General features: G+C 42.7%; 1 protein-coding gene across 7 annotated transcripts in view; it reads left to right on the plus strand.

Annotated features, from left to right (window-relative positions):
- OSBPL3 (oxysterol binding protein like 3) overlaps window positions 1-25080 on the plus strand; it is a 164563-nt gene that overhangs the window by 117869 nt on the left and 21614 nt on the right. For all 7 annotated transcript variants that reach the window (XM_090046740.1, XM_090046737.1, XM_090046739.1 and 4 more), the window contains 3 exons: window positions 9099-9233; window positions 9976-10069; window positions 21663-21913. In XM_090046740.1, coding sequence (XP_089902866.1) covers window positions 9099-9233; window positions 9976-10069; window positions 21663-21913 — 480 coding nt within the window. The remainder of the gene's footprint in view (window positions 1-9098; window positions 9234-9975; window positions 10070-21662; window positions 21914-25080) is intronic.

The following is a 25080-nucleotide window of genomic DNA, read 5'->3' on the forward strand; positions in this document are numbered from 1 at the left end:
TAGGGCTACTGTCTTGCTGCAGGCCCTTGACACCCTGCGCTGGATGGTGAATTCCAGCAAGCGATGATCGCTATCGCCCAGGTGATCAAGAACCTGGAGGCCCCTTACCAGGTCATCACCTGTGGCCAGGACCAGGTCCAACAGGGCGTTTCCTCTGGTGGGACTGTGCACGTCCTGGATTAAGTGGAGGTCCTGTATCTCAGCTAGGAACCTCCTGGAACGGTCCATCCTGGCTGACTGTTCCTCCCAGCAGATGTCTGGGTAATTAAAATCACCCATGACAACTACATCCCTTGCCCTAAGTGCCTCTGCAAGTTGGCCCGAAAATTCTCGGTCCAGCTCTTCCCCTTGGTTGAGGGGTCTGTAGTAGACCCCCACCGTCAAATCACTCTCCCCACGGTCCCCTTGAATCTTAACCCAGAGCACTTCAGCCTGCCCTTCCTCTGATCCCATTCTGCTGGCAGAGGAGGTGTAGTGCTCCTTGACATAGTGTCACACCCCACCCCTTTCCTTCCTTCTCTATCCTGCCTGTAAAGCCTATAGCCCCTAATGCTAACTGCCCAGTCATGGGACGAATCCCACCACGTTTCTGTTAGCCCTATGATATCTGGGTTTGAACTAGCTATTCTATCCAATGTTGATAAACATTAATTAAGTGGTTCTATCCAATGTTAATAAACATTGGGTTTATTAAAATTGGGACCCAAAAACCTGATCCAGATTTTAAAAAATAGACAGCATTGGCTTCCAGAATGGTCCTTGCTTCAAGCATCAATTTATCTTTGATTTGATAGAGTTAAACAAGAACTTGAAGGACTTTGTAAGGACTTTAAGCCTGTCATCTCTGCTAGAAATACTGGGCGTGTCTACACGAGATGCTAAAATGTGCAGAAGAATAATTCTACTGTGAATTAGCATGGCAAGCAAAACCTGTGCTAGGGTGCAGTAGATTTAGTCTAATGCGCATTTTAAAAAGCATTCATCTGCACTAATGCGCCGTAGCACCGATTTACAGCGCGTTTAGTCAGTGCCTGTCATTTTAGGTGTAATGCACTGTAATTACAGTGCATTAATGGATGTGTAGATGCACCCACTGACAGCCAAATTCTAGCATGATGTTGTAGTGGTATGACTGCTATAGTAATACAGAGTCTTCCATTAATCAGGAAGATTGTTTTTATCTCTTCGGTAGTTCATAGTGAACACATTTAGTATAATATTTCAGTAGTTTCAGTGTCTTCTAGAGTCAGGGGTTTAGTCTCTGAAAAAGTAGTAAAAAAGCCTTAAACACCAGAGACTCATTCAGCACAAAACATTTTCCTTGTAAGCTTGCAGTTGAAAAAGCTGGTTATTATTTCCATGATCAGATTTCCAAGGACTCATCTGTACCTGTTCCTGGATGATACTAAAGTGAGCCTGCTATTTCCAGAAAACCCTAGAGAAATCATTGGTAAAGAGCATGAAAAATTGCCAATTCATCCTTGCCAAAGTCTTCCAGAAGCCAGAAGAAACTGCAATCCCAGTTACATTAGCAGTTCTTTGACTGTATTCCTAGGCTACTTTGCTCCAGTTGAACTAGCAGATACAGAACTGTACTTCACAATTCACTGCAGTCAGTGTTAGCCTTTCTTATCATTCAGACTACTGTCAGACACAAAACACATTTGCCTATCCAGTTGTCAATCCAAAACATGTTTATAGAACCACTCAGGATTTTTATTCACAAGTTGAGGTTCTGAGTCCCCTACTTCTCCCACAACTCAGGAGGGTCAGCAGGATTGATAATATTTTGTAATAATGAAAAAGTATACTGAGAACAACAGGGACTATCTCACGTAAAAGTGGAAACAGAGGCAATAAAAAGTCTAATTTATTACAACCCAGGAGAAGAGGAGCTTAATTAAATTCCAGGATTCAAACATGTAGGTTCACAAAAGACTAATCCTTAAATATTCAGCTCTCATCTCAAGCTTCTGAGAACTGTGGTGAGTGGTTCCAATCTTGTATGAATCATATTAATGCAGCCAGTTTCCAAAATGGTCACAGCCCATTTAACTAAATTAGTATCAGCAGCCAGGGTTCAGAGGTCTTGGGCCACATAAGTACATGGCCGTGTAGTCATCCGTGTTTGTTTACTACACACTGTGAAACTAACATGTTATTTTCCACATGTGAAACTGAGATTCCCCAACAGAAAGTCCATAGCTTTTCTCCTCTAAAATTATTATTTATTTTTTAATGTTACGTTCATTATGTAAATGCACATCTGTCATTTAACCATCTGCCTAGTTAGTTTGTCAGTCTGTGGAAATTTAGGGCTAGTGAATGTGTGAAGGGTTCAAAATGGAGAATTTCTTCCCTGAAAAAAAATTTTCAAGTCGGTAGCATTGGCTTTAGTCTAATGTGAAGTTTATAGTGTAATTCAGTGGTGCTCAACTTCTTGGCCCCACCAGCCAGATGAGTGGTGTGGAGCCAGTCCATGGACTAGCTCAAGCCCCATTTACTACCCCCCCCCCAAAAGCCCTGGTGCTGGGATCAGGCACCCAGTACAGCAAATAGGGCCCAGGGCTCCCCATGGGTGTGGAAATTTGGCAGGAGAAGAATGACTGCCAAATTTTTGGACCCCCTAGGGAAGCCTGCAGGCCAGGTGACAATGCCATGGGCCGGGGTTTAAACACCCCTGATATAATCTATCAAATTTCAGGAATTACAGGGCCAGAGTATCAACCTTGTATTGTTGCATGAAATTTCTCTTGAACCAAATATTGAAATACATTTCCAAGTTAAGTCCATTAATGAAGTTATTTTATAGGTCTTTCCTTTAGAAATAGGGCTTCAGATGGAACCCATCTGGGAGCTAGATGGAATAGTTATGGCCAGAATGGTTGGTCGCTAAACTTCATCTGGTTTCTGCAGTGGAGCATGCATGCCTGTAAGGAGAAAATATGCAGTAGGATATATTTCTTACTCTCTCTGCATACCTTATAAAAACCTTTTCATGCTTAATATTCCTACCTAAAATGAATCATCTGTCTTTTACAAGAAATAGTAAACAAAATACACTTCCATGTCTTAGGCATATGGCGAAAGTTTTTCTATGGCTTTGGGGCTCTGTTCAGTGGCACAAGTGATCTTCTTTCCCTCTCTACTTTAATTCAATATGAAAAACATGTATCAAATACTGTTTTAAAGGTTAATAGAGAAACTAATTTTGTACAGTCTCATAATAATATATAAATTGTTTCTTCTCAGGTCTGTCCAAATCATAGCTCATCTTTTATAAAAGTAATAATAATAAAGACTCTCTGCTTCTAAAATGAACCATAGAGCTGTCCCTTTTATCACTGTTCTGAAATCTTCCATTTCTAACTATAAAAAAAAATCTTTTAAAATTGTATCTATTACAGAATGCCTTGGAATGTAAAATAGTTGCATTGAACAAAGTCATAATATCTCTGTCACTCTTTGAGGAAGGCAAAGTTACTCATATTTAAATCTTAATCAGTGTTTGATTTTTGTTCAAGTTGCATAACAAACATCTAAAGTTGAATCTAGGCTAACGGATAATGGTAGGGAATAGGGCTGTGAGAAGCTTCAGTCCCTGATTTGATTCAGCAGAGATTTGATGGCCAAATCTCTGAATCCATATTGAATCAGGAGACCCTTCAATGTCTCTGAATCAAATCAGAACCCTCCGAATCAATTTGGAGAGATTCGGAGATTCAGTGAGTCGGACATAAACACAGCTTTAAATGTTTTTTCTACGTGTGTCAAGGTACCAGGCAGCTGATGAATGCTGAGATGCTGGGGCAGATGGAGAGTCCACAGGAGCATGGTGAGCTCTCCAGCATGCTTGGCAGCAGACCTGGAAGTAGACTAGAAGCACTTCTAGTCCACTTCTGGGTCCGCCAGGGTGCGTGCAGAGGGGCTTCCCTGTGCCCCGCTGGCTTGCTGACTGGTGCCTCCTGGGTCTGGAGTACACCAGGGGTCCCCCCATGGCTGATCACTGAGCCAAAAGGAGATGTGGGGGGAGGCATGCACTCCCTGGTGGACCCAGAAGTGGACCAGAAGTATTTCTAGTCCACTTCTGGGTTCACTGCTGAGCATGCAGGGAGCCCTCCGCACTCCTGTGGGACGCTTCATCTGCCCCACCATCACAGCATTCACAGGCCATGCCTGGTACCTCAAGGTATGTCGGAAAGACATTTAATACTGTGTCTATGGCCAAACCGCCGATTCTCCAAATCGGCATCAAATCTTCAGATTCAGACGAATCTGATCGGGACAGTGATTCGTATCAACAAATCAAATTGCTGTCCCTGATTTGGGCCAAATCAGAATCAAATCCAACCTGTTTCACACACCCCTAGTGAGGAGTGCTGCTTTGAAAACACACTCCACCCACCTTGTGACATATTTTAGGCATTTAACCTGCATGAAGTAGGACAGAGTGAAAGAGGGTGTGTTATTATGGTGGCACCCCCTAATACAGTGCAACATGGAGTTAAACATGCTGTGGGTATTAAAACATAATTAACAAGTGCATTTTCTTATTTTTTCATGTCCATAATCGAGAATCCTAGCCATAATTCTCAATAGAATTAGCACTCTGCCATTCCTGTAGTTTGTTCTTGGAGAAAATCTACCTGGCTTCTTGCATAAAAGCTGCTTCTAACACTCCAGCATTGCTTGCCTTATCTTTATCCAGCCCAGTAGCTCAATGTTATGTCCTACAGCTTTGGATGCCGAAGAAAGAAGAGGATGGCTTGGGCATGGTTTATAAGGCAAAGTCAGTAGTCAGTCAGTGGTGCATTGGCAGGTAAATGGAAATGTTTAGTGTGTTAGACTGGAAATTCTAGCAGTGGTCTTGTGGATAAAAGCCAGTAACATATTGGGTTGTATGAAGATGACCATCACCTGCAAGTCAAGGGAAGTGACACTTCTGTTCTATTCAGTGAAAGAAATGGACAAATTAGTCTAGCAGAGAGCAAGAGAAACAATTTAAAGAAGGCTAGGAAACATGATTTGTAAGAAAAAGTTGGAAGAATTGAGACTATTTAGTCTAGAAAAGAAAACCCTGAGGTGGGGGTTTGATAAGTATTCAGATATACCAAGAGTAGTTTTAAAGAGGATAGTAATAGGTACTGGGTATGACTGTAAACTGCATCTGACTGGAGGGCTTGGTGGCATTGTGGTGGAGTTGCTCACAGCAGGGTAGCTCTGATAAAGTACCACAATGTTGTGACCTCCAGAGTAACGTGAGTACAGGACTCCTCAGAAACCTAGCTACCACTGCCTTGTTGGGTACTCCTTGGTTGGAGAAAAGCTAAGGAACATCACCCTGACAGAAACATGCCCTTGCTGAGGCATTGGGCAGTTAACAACAGCTCTAATCTGTTGCTCTCTGGCAGAAACTACAACCGTGAAGGTACTGAACGTCTGGACTTGGTCTGGCTTTTGGACTCTGTCTCAGTCTAAAGGGGGCATGGTAGGTCTAGGGCACCCTCCATTCCTCCATACTCTTGCCTAGGCATATACGCTGAAGGTCTTGGTGTGATGGTTGCATACACCTCTTCCACATACACCATGATCCAGAGGATTGATGGTTGCAAAGAATGATAGGCTATTCTGTGTGGCCACAGGGGAGGAAACAAAAAGTAAACATCTGAAATTACAGCAAGGGAAATTTACTTTGGACATTAGGAAGAACTTCCAAATTACAATGGTAGTTAAGTATTGTAATATGTTATCTAGAGAGAGTTACAGAATATCCATCCTTGAAAGTCCTTTTTTTTTAAGAACAGGTTAAACAAACACTTGTCTGGAACGGTTTAGATGGGGATGACCCTGTCCTGAGGTCCCTTCCAGCACTGTTTTGATTCTGTAAAAAATTGTAATTGTAAAACAGTTTTCTGGCTATCAAGGGAAAATAGCATGAGAGCCTCTGATAGGTTATAAAAGAAATGAAAGAAGAGAACTCAAAGAGCATAATAATCCATAAAATAACATCTAACTTTAGAAATCTGCTTACAGCTTCTGGCAATCCCTGATGCCTATTCCATTTATTGTAAATGGAGAAGGCACACTTCAACTCCAACACAACAATAGTTGTCTGATATTAAAAGGTAAAGAGCAACATCTGAAGCATTTTATTATAGCAATACCTTCTGTGGGACCAGAAAAGAGTCACTTGCCAAGTGGTAATTTTGACTGCACTCTTAAGTTCTCTTCTGCTCTTTTTGCATAGTTAAGCCACTGTTTAAATTAGCTAAGAAAAGTTTATAGCCCCAATATTTTTGTTAAATGTTCCAGGCCATAGCACAAAACACAGATCTTAAAGACCGGTTACGCAGAATACATGCCGAATCTATGCTCCTTGATTCAGCAGCTAATGTAAAATCAAGTCCCGATTTGGTTAAGGTGGGTATGGATTTACTGTTTAAGTGGTGTCTGTTACTGCAAACCCCCTCACCTACATTCTATTCCTTAATTGCATCTTATCCTGCTCATTTACCCCTACAGCAGTTGCCATTGTACAAGGTACTCTCTTCTCCCTTGCTTGTGATCTTGCTTTTTTAATAATTTAGAAGGCTTTCTCTCCAGTGGTGCTTCTCAGTACAGTTCCATTGGTTTTTTTGCTGCTAGGTCCTCTGTTGTTCTTCGTTTTTCCTTTCGCTTATCCCTTGGCAAGAGCAAAGATATCCCATTGTTCCACTTATCACCGATTTTTTTCATTCACATACACATTTTTGTGTGTTCACTATCATGTTTCTTAGGTGTTACTATTGCCCATATTGCAGTTCAAACATTGAACCCAAATAATTAGAGGAATGATGAAAGGGATTCCTTCCTGTAAAATTTAATGAGTATTATGTTTTGGGCACATGTTGTTTGACTTGTTCAGTTTGACTTGTTAGTACAGAATGTTGCCTCCCAGTATGTCTCGCTAACACTTACATTTGTAGTTAAGTACTAGCATCGGAAAAAAAGAAGGCTCTTTTTTAATTCTGTTGGAATGAGATGTAGAAGGTAAAGGCACTTTTAGCGATGTAGTTTTCTTTTGTATGTAGGAGGCTGTCCTCTACATGTCTCAAACAAGTTGGTTGAACCTGTTGATGTCACAACCAACACATTGCCTTTTCAAGTAGAATGAATATGATTATATTTTTATAGATCTTAGTAGGTAGCTGGTAGTACTGCTAATGAAGGAAGCAAGCACTGTGGTGTTTCTGGTGGATTTTCTAAATGTTAAATTACACATTTCTGCTCTGCTTATACAGCAAATGTTTGGTTAAAAGTTGAATAGATGTCATCATGCTGTTGATTTTTATATCCTCCCTCTAATATAGTTTCTCTTTTTTTTTTTTTTTTTAAATGACAAATTTAATCATTCAGTCTATTCAAGTCCTGATCTAATGTCACATTTGGTCATGCTTATAGGTTTTGGAGTAAAACTGATTATTAATGGACCTTGCTTTTATCCCTCCAAATATGCACTCTTCTGAATAACAGTTTATCTCAGAGTAGGTCTCAGATCTCTAACTTGAAGAGGATTTCTTATTAACAAAGTCCTGCACAGATGATGTATTCATTCTGAAGCAATTTATGTACCATGGGATATGTGCCAAAAATTCATTCACAGATTGTCCATAATATGGATCAGGATTGCTCATTATTAACGTGAGGGCAAAGGCACTTATTCTGGACATGTTTTATTCTGGCTGCATATGTTCTGGGGTAGTGGAACAGTGCAATCATGAATGTGGTGAGGAAACTGCCATTGTACAAAGTTAGATTGAAATGCTCTCTGAAAAGTGCTTCTACTCTGCTCTTCCAAGCTTCCACTGTCACTTTTGAGCTAACCTATTTGAAGAGACTGGTTGATAGTATCCTGCTGAAAATTTTGCCCTATAAAGATATAATACTTTAATAATATAGTCTTTTGAAACCCTCCTGATGCTGGGAATTTTAGTCGAGTTTCAGTCCAGCCATACCTGCACTTGAGGAAAATCCCCCATTTTGTTTTTATTTTTATTGCAATTTCACAAGGCTTTGACTTCACAAGGGTTTCTCTGTCCCTCTCCCTCTCTCTCACATGGTATATACTTGGTATATATATATATATTTACCGTAGCACTACAACTATGCTGGAGAATGCAGAGAACTAATAGGTTATAAGAAGTTATAAAGTTGGGGGTTGGTTCATGTGTGGACTTGGTGCAGTCCTGCACCTGGGTAAGTAGCCTAACAGCAGAAGTAGGAAAGCAGGACTACTTCTATTTGGAATACTTCTCAACTCCTCTAAACTTGGTTTGCCAATGCACTGAGAAGTTTGCAGCAAGGAAGGCTTTCAGGGAATAAGCCACCTATCCATGTGTACTTGTTGGAGCAGACTTGATTAATTGAGTCTGCTGGAGCTTGCTGGTAACACATGCCAGCAGCCTCAGCATCTCGTGTATTCAGCATCCCCATGCTTCAGAATGGCGGTGGGGGCACTTTAAAGCTCATCTAACGAGATTTAGTTAAAGCATCCCACCACCCTTTTGAAGCATGGGATGTTGAACACATAGAAGCTGTGGATGCTTTAATTAGAGCAGCTCCCAATAGCCACTCTAATTAAAGTGCCCTCCCTCTGCCACCTTTAAGTGACTGACTTACCAAGATTAGGAGAGGATCTTTTGGCTTTAGTACCTACCATTGACAATGGTGGTTTGAGGTTTTCAGAGGTTGTCTAATGGCTGCTCTTCTTTTCATGGTGATCCACTAACATATACCTACCTAATGGATCATTCAACTGCTGCAACACTTTAATAGTTATGTTTAGAATAAAAGTACATATGCGAGGGTGGTAACTAATCTGCAAAACAGCATTACTGAGTTTCACTTTCGGTCCTTTGGGGTTTTGACTGGTTCTTTTGTACTTTGTTGCTAATCCCCTCTTTGAAATGCATGCTGTTTAAAGTAAGTGGTGCAAGGTACATGCACTCATCCACAGTGTTTTAAAGCCGCCTGAATTACGTATCTGCTGGTTTGCCCTTATATATGCAGTTTACTCTTCTTTTTTGTCCCCCCTCAAAGTCTGTGTTTCTTTTGAACAGGAAAATTCAGGAGAAGAAAGCAGAGGTCTAGTTCACCAGGTCTCCAATGAAAGTAGACTGTCTATCACTGACTCTCTCACAGAGTTCTTTGATGCACAGGAAGTCCTGCTGTCAGCTAGCTCTTCAGAAAATGAGGTCTGAGCACCAATGTCAGAAAATCACTCTAGCTATTTTCAAAGTACTTTACTTTTTACACTTCTGTTTGCTATTTGCACATTTACTGATCCTTGACAGCTGCAATATTTTGAAGAATTTTAAAAAGTGACATATGCCTACTTGCTTGTTCTCTTTACAATAGATTAAGCATGCTATAGGTAAAGCTGGAGGGAGGCAGTTATTGATGTAACTTCCAAGTAATTGTTACCTGGTTTTAAAAATGGAAATTGTAAGTTATGCACATCGTAACGTCTACATCTACCCTGAGTTGTCCTACAGGTTTTTCAAGGAATTTTGTCCGACATTAAATATTTCTTAGCTTGATTGTATTATTGATCCAGGTTGTATGCTACAATATACAATTTTTTGGGTTTTTTAAAGAGCTTTTGAGGATTTTATGAAAGGTTTGAAGTTCTGATATTTTAAGAAACACCTCCCTAAAGCTTTAGTAGGATCAAAGAAGATGAGATTTGCTTTGTTGCTTACTGAAAAAAATTCGTAATGACCTTTCATGGACACTTCAGTGCTCTCTCTCAAGTCTACCTTTTGCTTCTACTGGAACACTGTGCAAACAGTACAAATCTATTTTAATGATAGCCTTAACAAAAACTACTGATTTCTGAAATAATATCATTGGAGGAGTATCATATGATGAACTTTTATGCACGCATAGGGTTAACAAAATAAATTATACAAATTGTTTGTTCTCTACCCTTTCCAGATATCAGATGATGACTCATACGTCAGCGATATAAGTGATAACATCTCTGAGGATAACCTAAGTAATGACATCGAGAATGAAAGGCAAACTTTGGGTAAGACTGGTTTTGTTATCTTCTATTCCGAGATTTTAGTCTTGCCAGAAATAACTCTCGAGTGTCAGATATAGACAGCTTTTAGTTTTTTGTTTTTCCGTTTAAATATTGAAGTGTTTTGGAGTAGTGTAGTCTGGATGCTCTTGCTACAAGCAACCGTGCCGTGGTCATCTGATGGTGGCCAGGCTCCTATCTGCTTTTTGTGTCGCTTTCTGCAGAGACTGCAGCCTCTCGCAAGCTTCTAGCTATGACCTTGGGATTCTCTGGGGTTGCTACCCCAAGTTCGTTTCTCTTCATTAAAAGGTAGATATTTTCTCAGCTCTGTGTGTTCAATCAGAATTTGTCTCCCTTCCTAACAGTGGAATACATAAACTACGTTTAAAGAATGTGGATTGTTTGAAGTAACTGTATGCTGACAGGCCTGGTGTGTGGGCATAAGATGTCTTTTGCATTTATTTGTCCTGATGATTGTGGTGATGAGTGCCTTCCTGACTGCATAGATGTTACTTGTGGGCATATTTTTCTTTAAAGATAAAATACAGATCTGAATGGCTGCTGTTCTGTAGTCAGGGACATTGAAGTGCTATAGGTTAGAGCCTTATCTTAATTCTTGTATATTAGCAGCTTTACGTGGTATTTGGTCTTTGTTTTCATTCTGTGTTAGACAGCCTACCCCTTCAGTCTAAATCAAGATTGGATGCATCTACTAGAACAGGGACAGGCAATTATATGGGCCCACATCCCACATAGACAGTTCTGGGGAGCTGCCTGGGGCTAGTCTGAACCCACTCCCTCTCCCTTCCCTGCAACAGATGGAGCCCATGCAGTACCACCAACAGCATGCAGTCCCAAGTGGTGGTGGTGGCTCTTTGTGGCTACCACTGCCACTGGCCCCAGCCCTGCGGTACTGGTGGGGCCCCATGTTCACAGCCCCAATTCCAGCCTGCCCCATGCCTGCTCTGGACTCATCCCAGCAAAGTGGACCAGCTCCAAACCAGGCAAAATCTGCATGCACAGCCCTGACATGGCCCACCCAATGCTTGCTCTGAACCACCTGCCAACACTGAGCAGCGGCAGCAGACGGGATGAAGCTGCTGCTGGGCTTGGGGGGAAAAGCGCTCCCTTCACGCTGCAGCTGGCCAGAGTCTGCATCCAGCCTGCCCTTCCACTCCTCTCTGCCACCATCAGCAGGGCAGTGGTGGTACTGCACAGGCTCCAGGCAGCTGCAGCAAGAAGGGGCCAGCAGCAGCGAAGGGAAGGGGCTACTTTTCCCCCATACTGGGCAGCAGCTTCTGCCCAGCCACTGCCACTGCTGCCACAGCTCAGCTTGGGCAGGCAAGTCCAGAGCAGGTGTAGGGTAGGCTGAAGCAGGACTGTGTGTACAGGGCCTTGCCAGTCCCTGCCAGTACTAGGGGGTTGGGATCATTGGTAGCTGCAACCAGAAGGAGCTAGTGCCACATGCACTGCCTAGAAGGGCAGTCCAGCTGCAGGACCACCCCAGCCCCACTGTGTGTCCAGGGAGCAGCAGGATGTGCCATAGGCCTGGTCCAGATGGAACCAATGGACCTGCCACAGGCTGGACAAAAAGGCTATATTTTGCCTACCCCTGATCTAGAAGATGCACTTTAGCTGAACCAGAAGTTGTGGGACTGATGGACTTATATCAGTAGTTCCTCCATGGAGGATATATATATATTATGGTGAGATATATCACCATAATGGCCCAATCTGGTCTAACGTCTAAATTTTTAACTCCAGGTGGGATGTCTGATCTCCTTTACTATGTAGTAAAGCCTTATGGTATTGTTCTTGGAAAAATTAACCATGTTTTTTGAATGGTATAAGCCTCATATTTGGCACTAAGTTAGCTTTCTATTTATGTGACTTGCTGAACATTCTCACTAGGGCTGTGTGAAGCTTCGGGTGCTGATTTGATTCAGAGGAGATTTGACCCGATTTTTGGTGGCCGAATCTCTGAATCGAATCAAGGGTCCAATTAAAAGGTCCAAATCAATTTGAAGCTCTCTGATTTGATTCAGAGAGCTTCAGCGATTTCGGGCTTTCCCCATTGGCTGCAGCAGGGAGTTGGACCCAGACTCCATGCAGGTAAGTAGGAAGCGGGGGAGTGGGGAGGGAACCATGGGGGGACCCCCACCAGGCCCCATCCCCTGCCTGTTCCCCCAGCACCTCCAAGCACCCCCAAGCACCCTCTAACCCCTACCCACCCCAGCTCCCAATTGTTTAAAAAAAAGCCCCTACTCACTGGCTGCTGCTGGGCAGGGGGATGTAGATCCCCATGCCCCCATGCCATGTGGGGGGCTCTGTCATGAGCCTCCCGACCCCTGCCTGCTCTCCCAGTCCCACCATGGCTGGCCCAGCTCCCCGGCCTTTTAAAAAAAAATAAATAAAAAAGCCCCAACTCACTGTCTGCTGCAGTGGGCTGGGGCTTCTGTGGGCTCTTAACAGAGCCCCCTGACACAGTGGGGGGCAGTGGGGATCACCCCCTCTGCCTGGCAGGAGCCAGTGAGTGGGTGGTGGTTTTTTTTCTAAGGCTGGGAGCTGGGGCGGGTGGGGCAGCCATGGGGGGGCTGGAAGAGAGGGCAGGGGTCCGGGGACTTGTGACAGAACCCCCCACGTGGTATGGAGCAGTGAGGGGTGGTGGAAATCACCCCCCTTCCCCCCACCCCCCAGCAGCAGCTGGTGAGTGGCACCTTTTTTTTCAAAGAGCCAGGAGCTGGGATAGGAGTTCACTCTTGGGTCTTCAGTGCCTGGGAGAATGGTAGAGGCAGAATGTTCTTCCTCAGAGATTTGCACTGACATGGGTTTATAGGCACTGACAGTTTTCTACAATTTCCCACTGATTCCCAAACCAGTACAGCTGTAGTCCCAGTCATAGTGGCTATTGCGTGCAGCTCTGTCATTTCCCTTACCATAGTACATTAATGGTGAAAGTTCTTTAAAAACATCTGCATCCTTTGGGCACATTTTGGGTTACAAGCATTACAATTTTTGTGGAGGGATACACATCTAACTGTGCATCCTCTGGACAGGACAAACCTTTACAGAATTGTGTGGGGGGAACCACATAGGGGAAAAAGGGAATTTACTAAGGCTGACCAAAGCCACCTGGACTAGACCTGGTCTATGCTTTTCTCACAGTGCCAGTTCCCAGTAGTAGATCTTCAGAGTAGTTAAAAATAAAGGTAATTGATTTGTGGGGGAGAGAGAGAGAATGTGGATACAACTAAGCCACACGGTCTACCCTGATCAATTCCTTTGACTCTTGTGGTAAGACCCAGGTTTCCAATGTGGTTCTGTTTTGAATCTGTCTCCAGTCATTTCATAACATATTGCAAAACCATTCACCATGTCCAAATTGCTTTTAATACCCTAATTGAGAGATCAGCCACTTTCTTAGATGAACGACTCTTCCTTTTAAGTTTCAAACAAACATGTAGGAAAATTGAGGGAACAGAGATTAGAATTTCTCATCCATGTGGTGTTCTGGATTTTAGGAAGAGGCAGCAAAACTTTTTGTTCTCATTAAGCCTTTATTGTAACAATCCCTGACCCAAAATGGTCAACCGACCACTTCCTTTGGATGACATCACTCTTTAGTAAGGGAGTTAACCCTTGCTACTACATCCCCCTTTCTCAGGGAAAAACTTGATATACACTTACTTACTTACAAAAGGAACCTAAGCAAAGCAGAAACATTGGTAAGTCTATTCATTTAGACCAGACTAATTCTCAGATCTAATCTCTTCAGTGGAACTGAGGCACGGCCAGACCTAGTTTGGTAAACAGGTGTAATTTGATGGAGGTGTTCTCAATTCCTGTGGAAAAGACTACTAGGCATCTCCACCCTGTATGAACGAGGGGTATCTGCCATAGCCTGGACGGTGCCTTTGATGCCTGGATCTGGGATCCAAACTTCCTGATGGAGGGGAAGAGCAGGTACACGTCTTGAAGCATGCCTGGTGTCATAGTTCTGTCTCTGACGGTCCTTTACCTGTTTGTCTTTCTCACAAAATTCCTGTGAATCAACCCGTTTTGGAACCAAGTAATTGATCATACTTGGGAGGGTTGTATGGAGTCAGCAATTCATAAGCAACTCAGCTGGACTCCACTCATGCTCCAGTGGTGTTGAATGGAAGATCAAGAGTGCCTTATAGAGATCTTCATTCTTCTGGAGCAAATTCTTCACAGTCTGCACCACACATTCTTCTTCTCCATTACCACGAGGGAAATTTGGACTGCTGGTGACATGAAAGTTTATATTGGGCAAATTGTTTAAATATGGCTCCAGAGAACTGTGGGCCATTATCAGTTCTCAAAACTGAAGGTATGCCATGGCATGCAAATATACTCTTCAGTGCCATTATAACTCTCTCTGTTGTGGTGCTCTAATTGTACCACCTCCACATAATGGAAATAATCTATAGCAACAAGGTAAACAGGATCCTTCCAGGTGAATAAATCGGCTCCCAACATCTGCCACGGATGATCTGATAAATCAGTTATGAGGCATGGCTCCACAGACTTGTTGGTGTTGAGAGTTAGACCCCCAACTCCGTGCGGCACCCAATGACTGGGGAGATGATGGTCTAATTACCCATGGATCCTGTTACTCACTAGCCAGAGCACAGCAGGGAGCAAACATCAGCACACATTGCTTGCAACAGCTTTATTCAGAATGGAGACAGCTTCAGACTAGCTCCCACACTGATGGAATATGGGAAGCCGCAATGAACAAGTTTTTTTTTCTACACTTAAACAATTTGGTTCATGTTTATTAACATTTATTCTACCCTCGCCCCTTCTAAGTTCCACCCATTTCTCCTCCCATCTTAAGCCCCACCTCCATATACTGTTTGCTTCATTAGCATGGAATTGCCTATGCATTTCATTCATTTACATGACTTCTTGCTATGAGTGCATGTCTGAGACCTTGACTCCTTTTCTTCCGTCAATGGGCAGACTTTGACCAAAACTGGGAAGCTTCTGGAGGCTGCTTCACCAATCACCATTCAACTTTTTGCATATGTTCATTTTGGATTCTGTTACCAATTACGTGTTGTTTTCACATTCCAGTCTGTTTTTCTGTCTTAGGTTGTACCATCTTTTACCCTTTTTGGGCCCCTGCATCTTATTTTGTTCCTTACTGTAGCTGGTTCACACCACACAGACTCACACAGATTCACTTGCTGCTTTTCCCTCAGAAAATGGTTGACATGGTTAAAATGGTTACTTAACATAAGCAAATGGCTGGCTTAGATATCATTCTGCCTTGTGGTCAGCAGCTTTGCTAGGCCACAGTTCATGCCTTTTGTATTCAGCTGCAAATCCAGTGCTCCTTAATAATCCAAATTATTGTCACCCTAACATTGAGCACAAACCTTACAACTAGCCACCCAATTCTGTATGTCCTCACAGATGGAGAAGCCACCAAACTGTCCGGTGAGCCCTGGCCTGACATTTTGTAATGCCCTGGTGAGTATCATGAATCTTCTCTAGGATTTGTTGGTATAGTGTTGAAGGTATCAGTATTCTGTGCAGCATGACTAAGTCTCTGGCAACATGGAGAATGAGTGTCTCTCGTTGGTACTTTGTCTGTTTACAGTTCTTGAATCTTACTTGAGGCCATCCTTCGAAGCAGTATTTCTTTATTTTGGCAAGAGGAATCAGCTTCTTGAGCTTCCTGAATTTTCATTTGTAGTGAAGCAGATATGGGTAGCCCATCTGCAGTAACATTCACATAAACAGCAATATCTCACTCCTGGTGGACTTCTTCTGGAGACAGTGGAGTCTGTAATGGTGCCCTAGAAAGAGTATCAGCTGTTTATAACTCTTTTCCCAGGATGTGTACTATAATCAGGTGAATTTCAGCATTCTGAAGTGAAATCTTTGGATTCTTAGTGAAAGTTCATCAAGAGGTTTGTCTCCTAACATACACAAGTGGCTTGTGATCAGTTCGTAAAGTACAATTGAGTCTCGCAAGAAAAGTTCTAAGTCACTCGCATGTCCATGTAATGCTAGTGCTTCTTTTTTTCTGTTTGTGCATGTTGGGTTTCAGGTGGAGCAAGTGCTCTTGACACGCAAGCAATAGGAGCCCAGTGATCCACTTCCTGATATTGTAACACTCCTTCAAGCCCATTTGATGAAACATCTGCTGCAATATGAGTGTCTTGGGTTGGATCATATTGGGCCAGTATCAGGGAGGAACTGAATATAGATTTGATCTCATTGAAGACTGACTGCTGTAGCGGTCCCCAGTGCCATATGCTCTTGTCATTTAAGAGGTCTCTTAAAGGCTGTGTTATTGCTGCCAAGTTTGACAAACAACAGCCCCAAGTATGTGGTCATGCCTAAAAATCTGCATAATTCGGGGACATCTTTGGGTTCCCTTGATTGCTGCGATTTGTGATGGGTCTGGTTGGATTCCATGTGGTGTAATCTAATATCCCACAAACATGATCTGCAAAGTAGCAAAGGTGCACTTTTCATTAAGTGTAACTCTAGCCTCTTGAAGTTTTCTGTGTGTTGCATCCACTCTTGCATCATGTTGTGCTTTGGTGGTCCCAAAATTTAAATATCATCAGCATGGCAAAGAACACCTTGTAGGCCATCCAATATCTGTGACATCCCAAACTGAAAGAATTCAGGAGCTGATGAGATTCTGAAAGGTAGCCATTTAAACTAGTATTGGCCCAATGGAGTAAAAATTGTTAGCTTGGATGATTCAACAGGTAGAGGAATCTGCCAAAACCCTGCCTGAGCATCCAATTTTGTAAAAACGTTGGTTCCTGCAACTTTAGCCAAGGTGTGTTCCGTGGAAGGAAGACCGTGTCTTTCTCTGCACATGTACTTGTTCAACTGTGTGAGGTCAACACATATCCTAATCTTACCATTGAGTTTTGGTACAACCACCATCCCAAAACACCAAGGAGTAGGTTCTTGAATCTTTGTGATTACTCCCATTTCCTCTGTACGTGTTAGCTCTTCTTTAACTTTGTCTGTTAGTGGCAAAGGTACCCATCTTGGAATAGTTAATGCATATGAAATGGCATCAGCTTTTAGGCACATCTGATATTTACCTGACATTTTCCCCAGACCACGAAAAGCTGATGGGTATTTGGTTCTGTAGTACTGCTGCAAGGATTTCTGGTCCACTGTTGCATCTAGTTGATGGACAAGTTGCAGTGCCTGTATAGCTGGTAAGCCAACTAAAGACACAGCAAAATTCCTAATCGCATAGACTTCCTGGTCTATACATCTCTGCTTCAGTGTCATCTTTGCATTAAAGGATCCCAGTACTTTGAGGGTAGTGTCACCTGGTCCCCATAGCGGTTTAGTAGGATAAGGAGAATCCCCTTTCCATGTAGGCTGTAGTAAGGACAGGGGTAGCTGAGACTGTTGCTCCTGTATCTGTTTTAAATGGAATTGGCTGTCTATTGAGCACAATTTCTGTCATCCAGACTCCTGGATCTGATGAAGACTTTGTAACTTCATCTAAAAGTACTGTGCAATCCTCTGCATCCTGTTCTGTGACTTCAGACTCCCATGGTGGAGCGACAGACTGAAGCATAGTGACCTTCCTTTTTACATCACTAACATATCTCTTCTGTAGCAGAACACTGAGCAAGACTGTCCTAGAGTTTGTCCACACCTGTGGCATTGGCCTTTCTTCCCACTTGTTTGCTGCTATGGGCACTGGTGGGATGACTCCCTGTATTTGTTGTGCCTGTTGATTCTATTTGTATCTGTAGTTTCTTTATAGTGTGCATTGTATCCATATTAACTAATGCCTGACAGGACTGAGAATCACTCCTGATTTCTCTTTGTTGCTGTTTAACTAGCTGTGGTTGGCAAGCCTGTGTAATAGCCTTCTGGAGCATTAAATCACAACTAAGTGGTCCCTAGTTAGCTCCTCCTTAAGCTCCCCATATTGGCAGGATTCAGCCATTGTATACAAAGATGTGATGATTCTTAGATATTAGGGTCAGAAGGGACCTCAGTAGATCATTGAATCTGACCCCCTACCCCAGGCAGGAAAGAGCGCTGGGGTCAGATGACCTCAGCCAGGTGCTTGTCCAGTCTCCTCTTGAAGACCCCCAAGGTAGGGGAGAGCACCACCTCCCTTGGAAGCCCATTCCAGATTCTGGCAACCCTTACTGTGAAGAAGTTCCTCCTAATGTCCAACTTGAATCTGTTCACTTTCAGTTTGTGGCCGTTATTTCTAGTTATTCCAAGGGGTGCCCTGGTAAACAGAGCATCTCCTAGTTCTTGCTGTCCCTCCAGATGAATTTGTATACAGCCACAAACTGACTGAATTTGCAGAGGCTGAAGAGATTCAGGTCCCTCAATCTCTCCTTGTAGGGCCTTGCCTGCAGGCCCCTACCCATATGAGTGACCCTTCTCTGGACCCTGTCAAGGTTATCCACATCTGTGTCCCATGTATCTATCCACAGATTCTGAAGGCTCCTGTTTATGGAGATTGAATCTAGCTCATTCATAAATTACATTTCTTTTGCCCAGAAAATGATTAATTAATGCTTCTGTCACTGCAGCATATTGCTTTTTCTCTGCATTTCTAAGAGGCAATGACACCAGAATTTCATCTACCCAATCTCCCATAGAGTAGATAAACTTACCAAGTGGATATTCTTCCAACTGTGTCCAGACCCAACACTTCCCTGAAGCGATTAAAACACCTGATCCATCGAGGCCACATTCCAGGGAAATGGAAATCAGTCTGTTCTGGTGGTGCAAATTCGAGTGCCTGTATGATCTCTGTAGCCAGCCTCAGTGCTGTACTGTGCTGTGCTGCAGGTAGAGGAGCTCAGCTATGCTCTGCACTGGATCCAGCTGCTGCTAGAGTTGGATCCATCAGTTGGGAATCACCTGTTTGATTTCCTGTTGCTGGCAGCATTTCCCACTGCTAACACCATGTGTTATTCTGGATTTTAGGAAGAGGCAAGGAGACTCCTTGTTTTCATTAAGCCTTTATTGTAACAACTAACCCCTGACCCAAAATGGTCAACCAACCACTTCCTGTGGATATCACCTTACTACTACAGGCCATATGGGTGTTTGTGTAGAGCTATAGTATGAGGAGGATCAGAGTAATTCAAATACTGGTGCTTCCCTACAGCAGCTAATTTCTTCAATAGAAACATTCAAATGAGTAGGAAGAGATAGAAAGGGATGCTTTCATACTTGGATATTGTAAATCACACTTACACCTTCTGAAAACTGTCAGCTTAATTGAAGCTCTGTGAAGAAAGAGTTCTTATGTCACTTAGATGAATTCATGTTCATTTATCTTAAAAAGGGATAGTTTTAATATTTACTCTTAGAAAGCCTCATGCTTTTAGAGGTTGCTTTTGCATTTGTGTGTTTTTAATCAGTTATGCTAAATGTAAATCTCATACTATTTTTGGCTTTAAAATTTTAGTTTCACATTATCAGTGTACATGTGCATCTTAAAACCTAAATCAAAATATCTGGATGATATTGGGATTGAGATTTTTGGCTAAAAGAAAGAAATGGTGGATGTGTTAACAGGTGCATGTTATGAAAGTTGAAAGAAATGATTCTTCCTTTCTGTTCAGCACTGGTAAGGCTTTGCCTGGAATACTGTGTCCAGTATGGGGCACCATGGACAAATTGGATGGAGGAGAGTGACAAAAGTGATTAGCAGGCTAGAAAAAATGACATATGAGGAAAAGCTGGAAAACCTGAAATCATTTAGTCTGAGGAAGAGAAGACTAAGGGAGGATTTGATAAGTTTTCAAATAAAAAGAGGGTTTATACAAGGGAATTGATCAATTGTTTTTTTTTCTCTTCACAGGGCACAGGCCAAGTAGTAATATAGTAAAAGTCTTAAATTGCAAGCAGCGCTACTTAAGTTAGGTATTACAAACCCCTTTTCTAATATGAGGGTAATCAAACATTTGGACAGATTAGCTAGAGCAGGAATTGTCAGCTGGGGATATGCATACCCCCGGGGGTATTTGAGAAGGCCCTAGGGGGATACATGCAGGTGGGCAGAGATGGAGTGCTGCCACACACCATCCTGTGTTGCCACACAGGTGCCTCCCAGCCAGCTGGACGCGGGGGACAAGGGAAGTTCGCATGCAGCAGGTACGACTACTCCACGTCCAGTCATGCACCTTACCCCTGTCCCCCGCTCTGCGTCCAGCTGCTTGGGAGTACACTACTCCGCATCCAACTGCTGGGGGTACATTGATCCAAAAAGGTTGAAAACTCCTGACCTAGAGAGCTTGTGGAATCGCCATCACTATAAGCTTTTAAATGTAGGTTGGACAGATGCTTGGGATGGTTTAGATCAGGGGTGGGCAATTATTTTGGGCAGAGGGCTGCTTACCCAGTTTTGGCAGGTTGTCAAAGACTGCAAGGATAGCTCCACTCCTTCACAGGTGCCCCACCCCCTGGTCACCATCTTGGGACTAATGTCTTCGGACCAATGTCCCAGGGCCAGCACCGGTGGGGCCCAAAGCAGGGCACAAGCTGGCAGGGGTCTGTAGAGCTGTCCAGAGCTTGCACGCTGGGCAGCACAGAGGTGGCAGTGGCAAACACTGTCCAGCATGGCAAGCAGGACGGCTGCAGCTGCTGCCACCATGCACAGCCCCAGTGGGCAAACCTCAAGCCACACAGGGCCCAGGCTGTCTACGGGGCCAGGTTACAAGGTGATGCTGAGTGCGGGGGGGGGAAGGCAGACCCTCCCCACCCCGTGGCCGGCATCCTGTGCTGCAGCCACTTGCAGCCTGCGTGGGGCTGCCTGTGCCTGCTCCAGAGAGCCTGTGCAGGCTATGAGTGGCTGCAGTGTGGAGCGGTGGCCATGGGGTGGGAAGGGGCTGCTTTTCCCTGTGCTGGGAAGGAGCAGGGAAGAAGCCTGGGGAAAAACTGAGTGCCAGGGGGGAAAAGCAACCCCTCCCCTGCCCCGTGGCCAGCGCTTCCTGCTGCAGCCACTCTCACAGCCTGCATGGGGCTGTCCTGAGCAGGCACAGGCAGCCCCATGTGGGCTGCAAGTAGCTGCAGCTTGGGGGCACTGGCCCCGGGGTGGCTGAGGGGCTGTTTCCCCGCTCCCCCCCCCCCCGTGCTCAGCTTTTCCCCAGGCTCCTTCCCTGCCTGGGGTCCCCCCACTTACCTAAGGTTCTGGTGCGGGGCAGCCATGTTGTCCCAAGCCAGAAGCCCCAGTAGGGGCTTCTGGCTAGGAGGGTGGGGCCAGGCGGGCTCTGCTGTTGTGGGAGTCCATCGGGCTTCCCTTGGGTTCTAGTGCCCTTGGTTCCTGTCATTTTTGAACCAAAGGCAGATTAATATTAATTTTCTAAATTTTTTTAGGGGCCCCATGGGCTGGATAGAATGGCCTCATGGGCCGGATCCGGCCTGTGGGCCACATTTTGCCCCCCCACTGGTTTAGATAGATTGGTATTTTCTTGAGCAAGGGCTAAACTAGGTCCCTTTCAGCCCTATCTTTCTATAAATGTGTATTTTCTTATGTTTATGAATAAGATGAAACTATGTAATGTAGTGAATTGATTAATGTGGTTTTGGAACTTCCTTCTAGTTGCTGTGGGGGAAATCAGGATGGAATGCCATTCCGAACGGAGGACATGTTTGCCAGCACCATGTCCTAATACAAGTAACATTAGCCTATGGAATATCCTGAGAAACAACATTGGAAAGGATCTCTCCAAAGTGGCCATGCCTGTTGAATTAAATGAGCCACTTAACACTCTTCAGCGTCTCTGTGAAGAACTGGAATACAGTGAACTATTAGATAAAGCAGCACATACTCCAGATCCATTTGAAAGGATGGTAAACATTATTTTCTTCAAATACTGAACAACATTAGTTTTAATTAATATATTGTGTGATGCAAAAATACAGTCTGTCCAAGAGATGAGAGCACTTATCCAGTTCTTTCTTTGTGCCCCTATCCTAAAGGGGCAGGGCTCCAAAAATTTAATATATCAAGTAATAATTTAATATATTATATTATTATATACAATAGGTGCATTATGTATACTCTCATACGTGCACTTATTACTGCTATTTTCAATCTTTGCACATGGGACATAATTTTCATTGTCTTAATTGGGAGCAGTTATTCTCTGATGTCTGGTTTTTTGTTTTTTTTTCCCTGCAGCTTTAGACAAGGGAAAAACTTAGATCTGTTCTGCAATATTTTTTTCCTGCTGACTTTTACAATCTGAATTTTTAATCTAATATGCTTCCCTCATGAGTATAAACAGTATAACATCTTATCTCTTTGGTAACATGTTGTGGGGTTTTTGTTTGTTTTCATTTTTTCCTTTTCAAAGCAAACATATGAAGTGCTGTGCCTAGGGAAGACTAGCCAAACGCACAATTGCGGAATGGAAGATAACTAGCTGGGTAGCAGGATTGGTGACAGGGATTTGGCGGTTTGGATGGATCTGCAGACTCAGTATGAGACCGTAATGTGACATGTTCGAAAAAAAAAGAAGCAAAGCAAACATACTCTTGTTGGTTGATGCAGCTCAAAATTATTAGCTGTAAGACATGAGAAGTGATGGCACCATTCTACTTGGCCCTGGCTAGGCCTTAACTAGAGCATTGCATGCAGTTATGGGCTCCACATTTTTAAAGGGCGTGGAGAAGTTGGAAAGATATCAGAGGTGGGCAACAAAAATATTAAAGGGGTTGGAAGGGCAAGTTGCATGTGGAAAGGTTGAAAGAGGTTTATATAGCTTGAAAAAATGGAGATTAATGGGGAGCATGATAGTAGTTTTCAGTAACTTGAAAGGTTGCCGTAGAAAAGAGGGCAAGCTGTGAAGCATTGGCTTTAAATTGCAGTAAATTGGATTTAGATTAGATCCCAGGAAAAACTTCTTCACTGTTAAAACAGTGAGACAGCAGAACAGACTGCCCAGTGAAGCCCAGCGAGAATCTCCTTCAAGATTTTCAAGAGGAAATTAAGTATTAGTCAAGGGTGATTTAGAAATAGCATTCATGCAGGGGGATTGAGCCAGATGTCCCTGGAAGTCCCTTCCAACCCTGTAGTTCTACAGTTCCTCTGTTCCTCAAGGGCATGTATTGGATCTTCAAGTATGATAGTATTAATATCTGTATTAACAGAATAAGCCACCTTGTTTTATTGGCCACGTTGTGTAAGGTTTTTGGGTCACTTTAAAAATGTTCCAAGTCTCAAACTGAGCAACGGATATGCGTACTCAGTTAAAGTACAAATGTACTTTTAAGTCAAATATTTGCAAAGCTCTCGCTCTCGCTCTCGCTCTCTCTCTCGCTCTCTCTCTCTCATTTGTCTGCCAAGATGAAATATGAAGGTTTTGTGTTTTCTGGGCCAGTTGCCTACCTCAGCACTTCTCTCCGCGTGGCTGATTACCGAGGTACAGCTGCTGTCAACTATTAGAAACATGGAACCCTGGTTTCAGAACTTGGCACACAAGGGAGAGAGAATCTACTCTTTTGTTATATTGTTTTTCTAAGTATAATCACATTTATTGAAAGTTTAAGGCCATACATGTATTCTGATAGCTAAGTAATTAAACCAGTTGTGATTAATATATTGATTGATTTTTAAACAACATTTTGCTGTTTCCCTTACAGTTAATGAGGCACTTAAACTCAGTGTCTCTTGTGTTGGTGACACTAATTTCTGTAAACAATCTGCTGCAAATTAGATGAATAGTAACTTACTTTTTTTATAAGAAAACTTTACTTCTGTCTAAAGGATTATTTTTCACTTCTCCTTCTACAGTCTGAACCAAATTAGGTAATCCCTCATGGTCAGTAAAAAAAAAATTTTTTTTAAGAAAATGTATTTTAAAAAGAAATAAGTAGTTGCTTTTTTATGAAGACGTGAAAATGAAATATTTTTGTTTTTGTCCTCAATTTTCAGGGAAACTACACTAAGAATAGAGAAATAGGGATTTCTGCAGACTGAATATGGTAAAAGCTAGATGAATATTAGTTAATCTCTCATAATCCTGCTACAGGATTGGAATGTTTCTTTTATCAACTGATGTACTGAGATTTGAAAGGGAGTATATCCACGTTCAATATAAAACTTTCCCAGAAAGAAAGGGGGAGGAAATTTTATCAGATAAAACTTGGAGTTTTGCTGAGAAGACAGCAGTTTTTCTAGACAATTGCAATCTCTTAAGTAGTGCAAAGGAAACTGTCAAGATAGGGTAAAGGTGAGCACACAATAGACAAATGCAGGTTGAGCTGATGGAGACAGTAAAATCATAAAATGCATTTGTAAATGTATAAAGCAATGACTTACTGGTCAATACATATGTACACATGTGTCTTCTCCCTCTCCTCCTCCCTCTCCCTGGACAAAGAATAGAGGATAGGACCACAACCGAAGAAAGATAATATTTGAAAACATTTTTCTGGTCAAAAATTCAAATGAATCCTTTTAATTTACCATCTCTTTTTGCTCTTTAGAGTTCTGCTTTGTTTATACTCCTTATTAGCTTGTAAATGTTTAAACTCTAATTTTAGAAGTACTATTTTAGCAAACATTTTTTAGTGCTAGTCTTAGAGTATCATTAATAGCTGCTAGCATTTTTGACCTAGCATCTTTAACATGCATGCACGTACACATGCACATACACATTTATAGTAACAGTTTCATTTTGAGTATTTATTTCTAATTCATTTAAAGAATCCTTTTCCTGTCTTTTCATTATGTTTGTTACAGCTTTGTTGTGATAAAAGATTTGAAGGGTACTTCATTTTTATTCTATCACTTGTAAGTTTTTAATCAAAACCTTGAAATGACTCCTGAAAATTGAATAATACTCCAATGCTTACATTTAATGCTTGACTTGCAGTAGGCATATATACATATTTGCAAATTGCCAACTGCAGGAAAAAAATGTAATATCTGACATCAATGTAAGGCCTCTTCCACCCCCCCGCCCCCAACAATAAAATGAAGCAAAACTGAAAACTGTCAGTATTAACCAAAA

The sequence above is a fragment of the Crocodylus siamensis genome, chromosome 5, assembly GCF_052110815.1.
Source record: "Crocodylus siamensis isolate JL-2025a chromosome 5, ASM5211081v1, whole genome shotgun sequence".
Classification (NCBI taxonomy): Eukaryota; Metazoa; Chordata; order Crocodylia; family Crocodylidae; genus Crocodylus; species Crocodylus siamensis.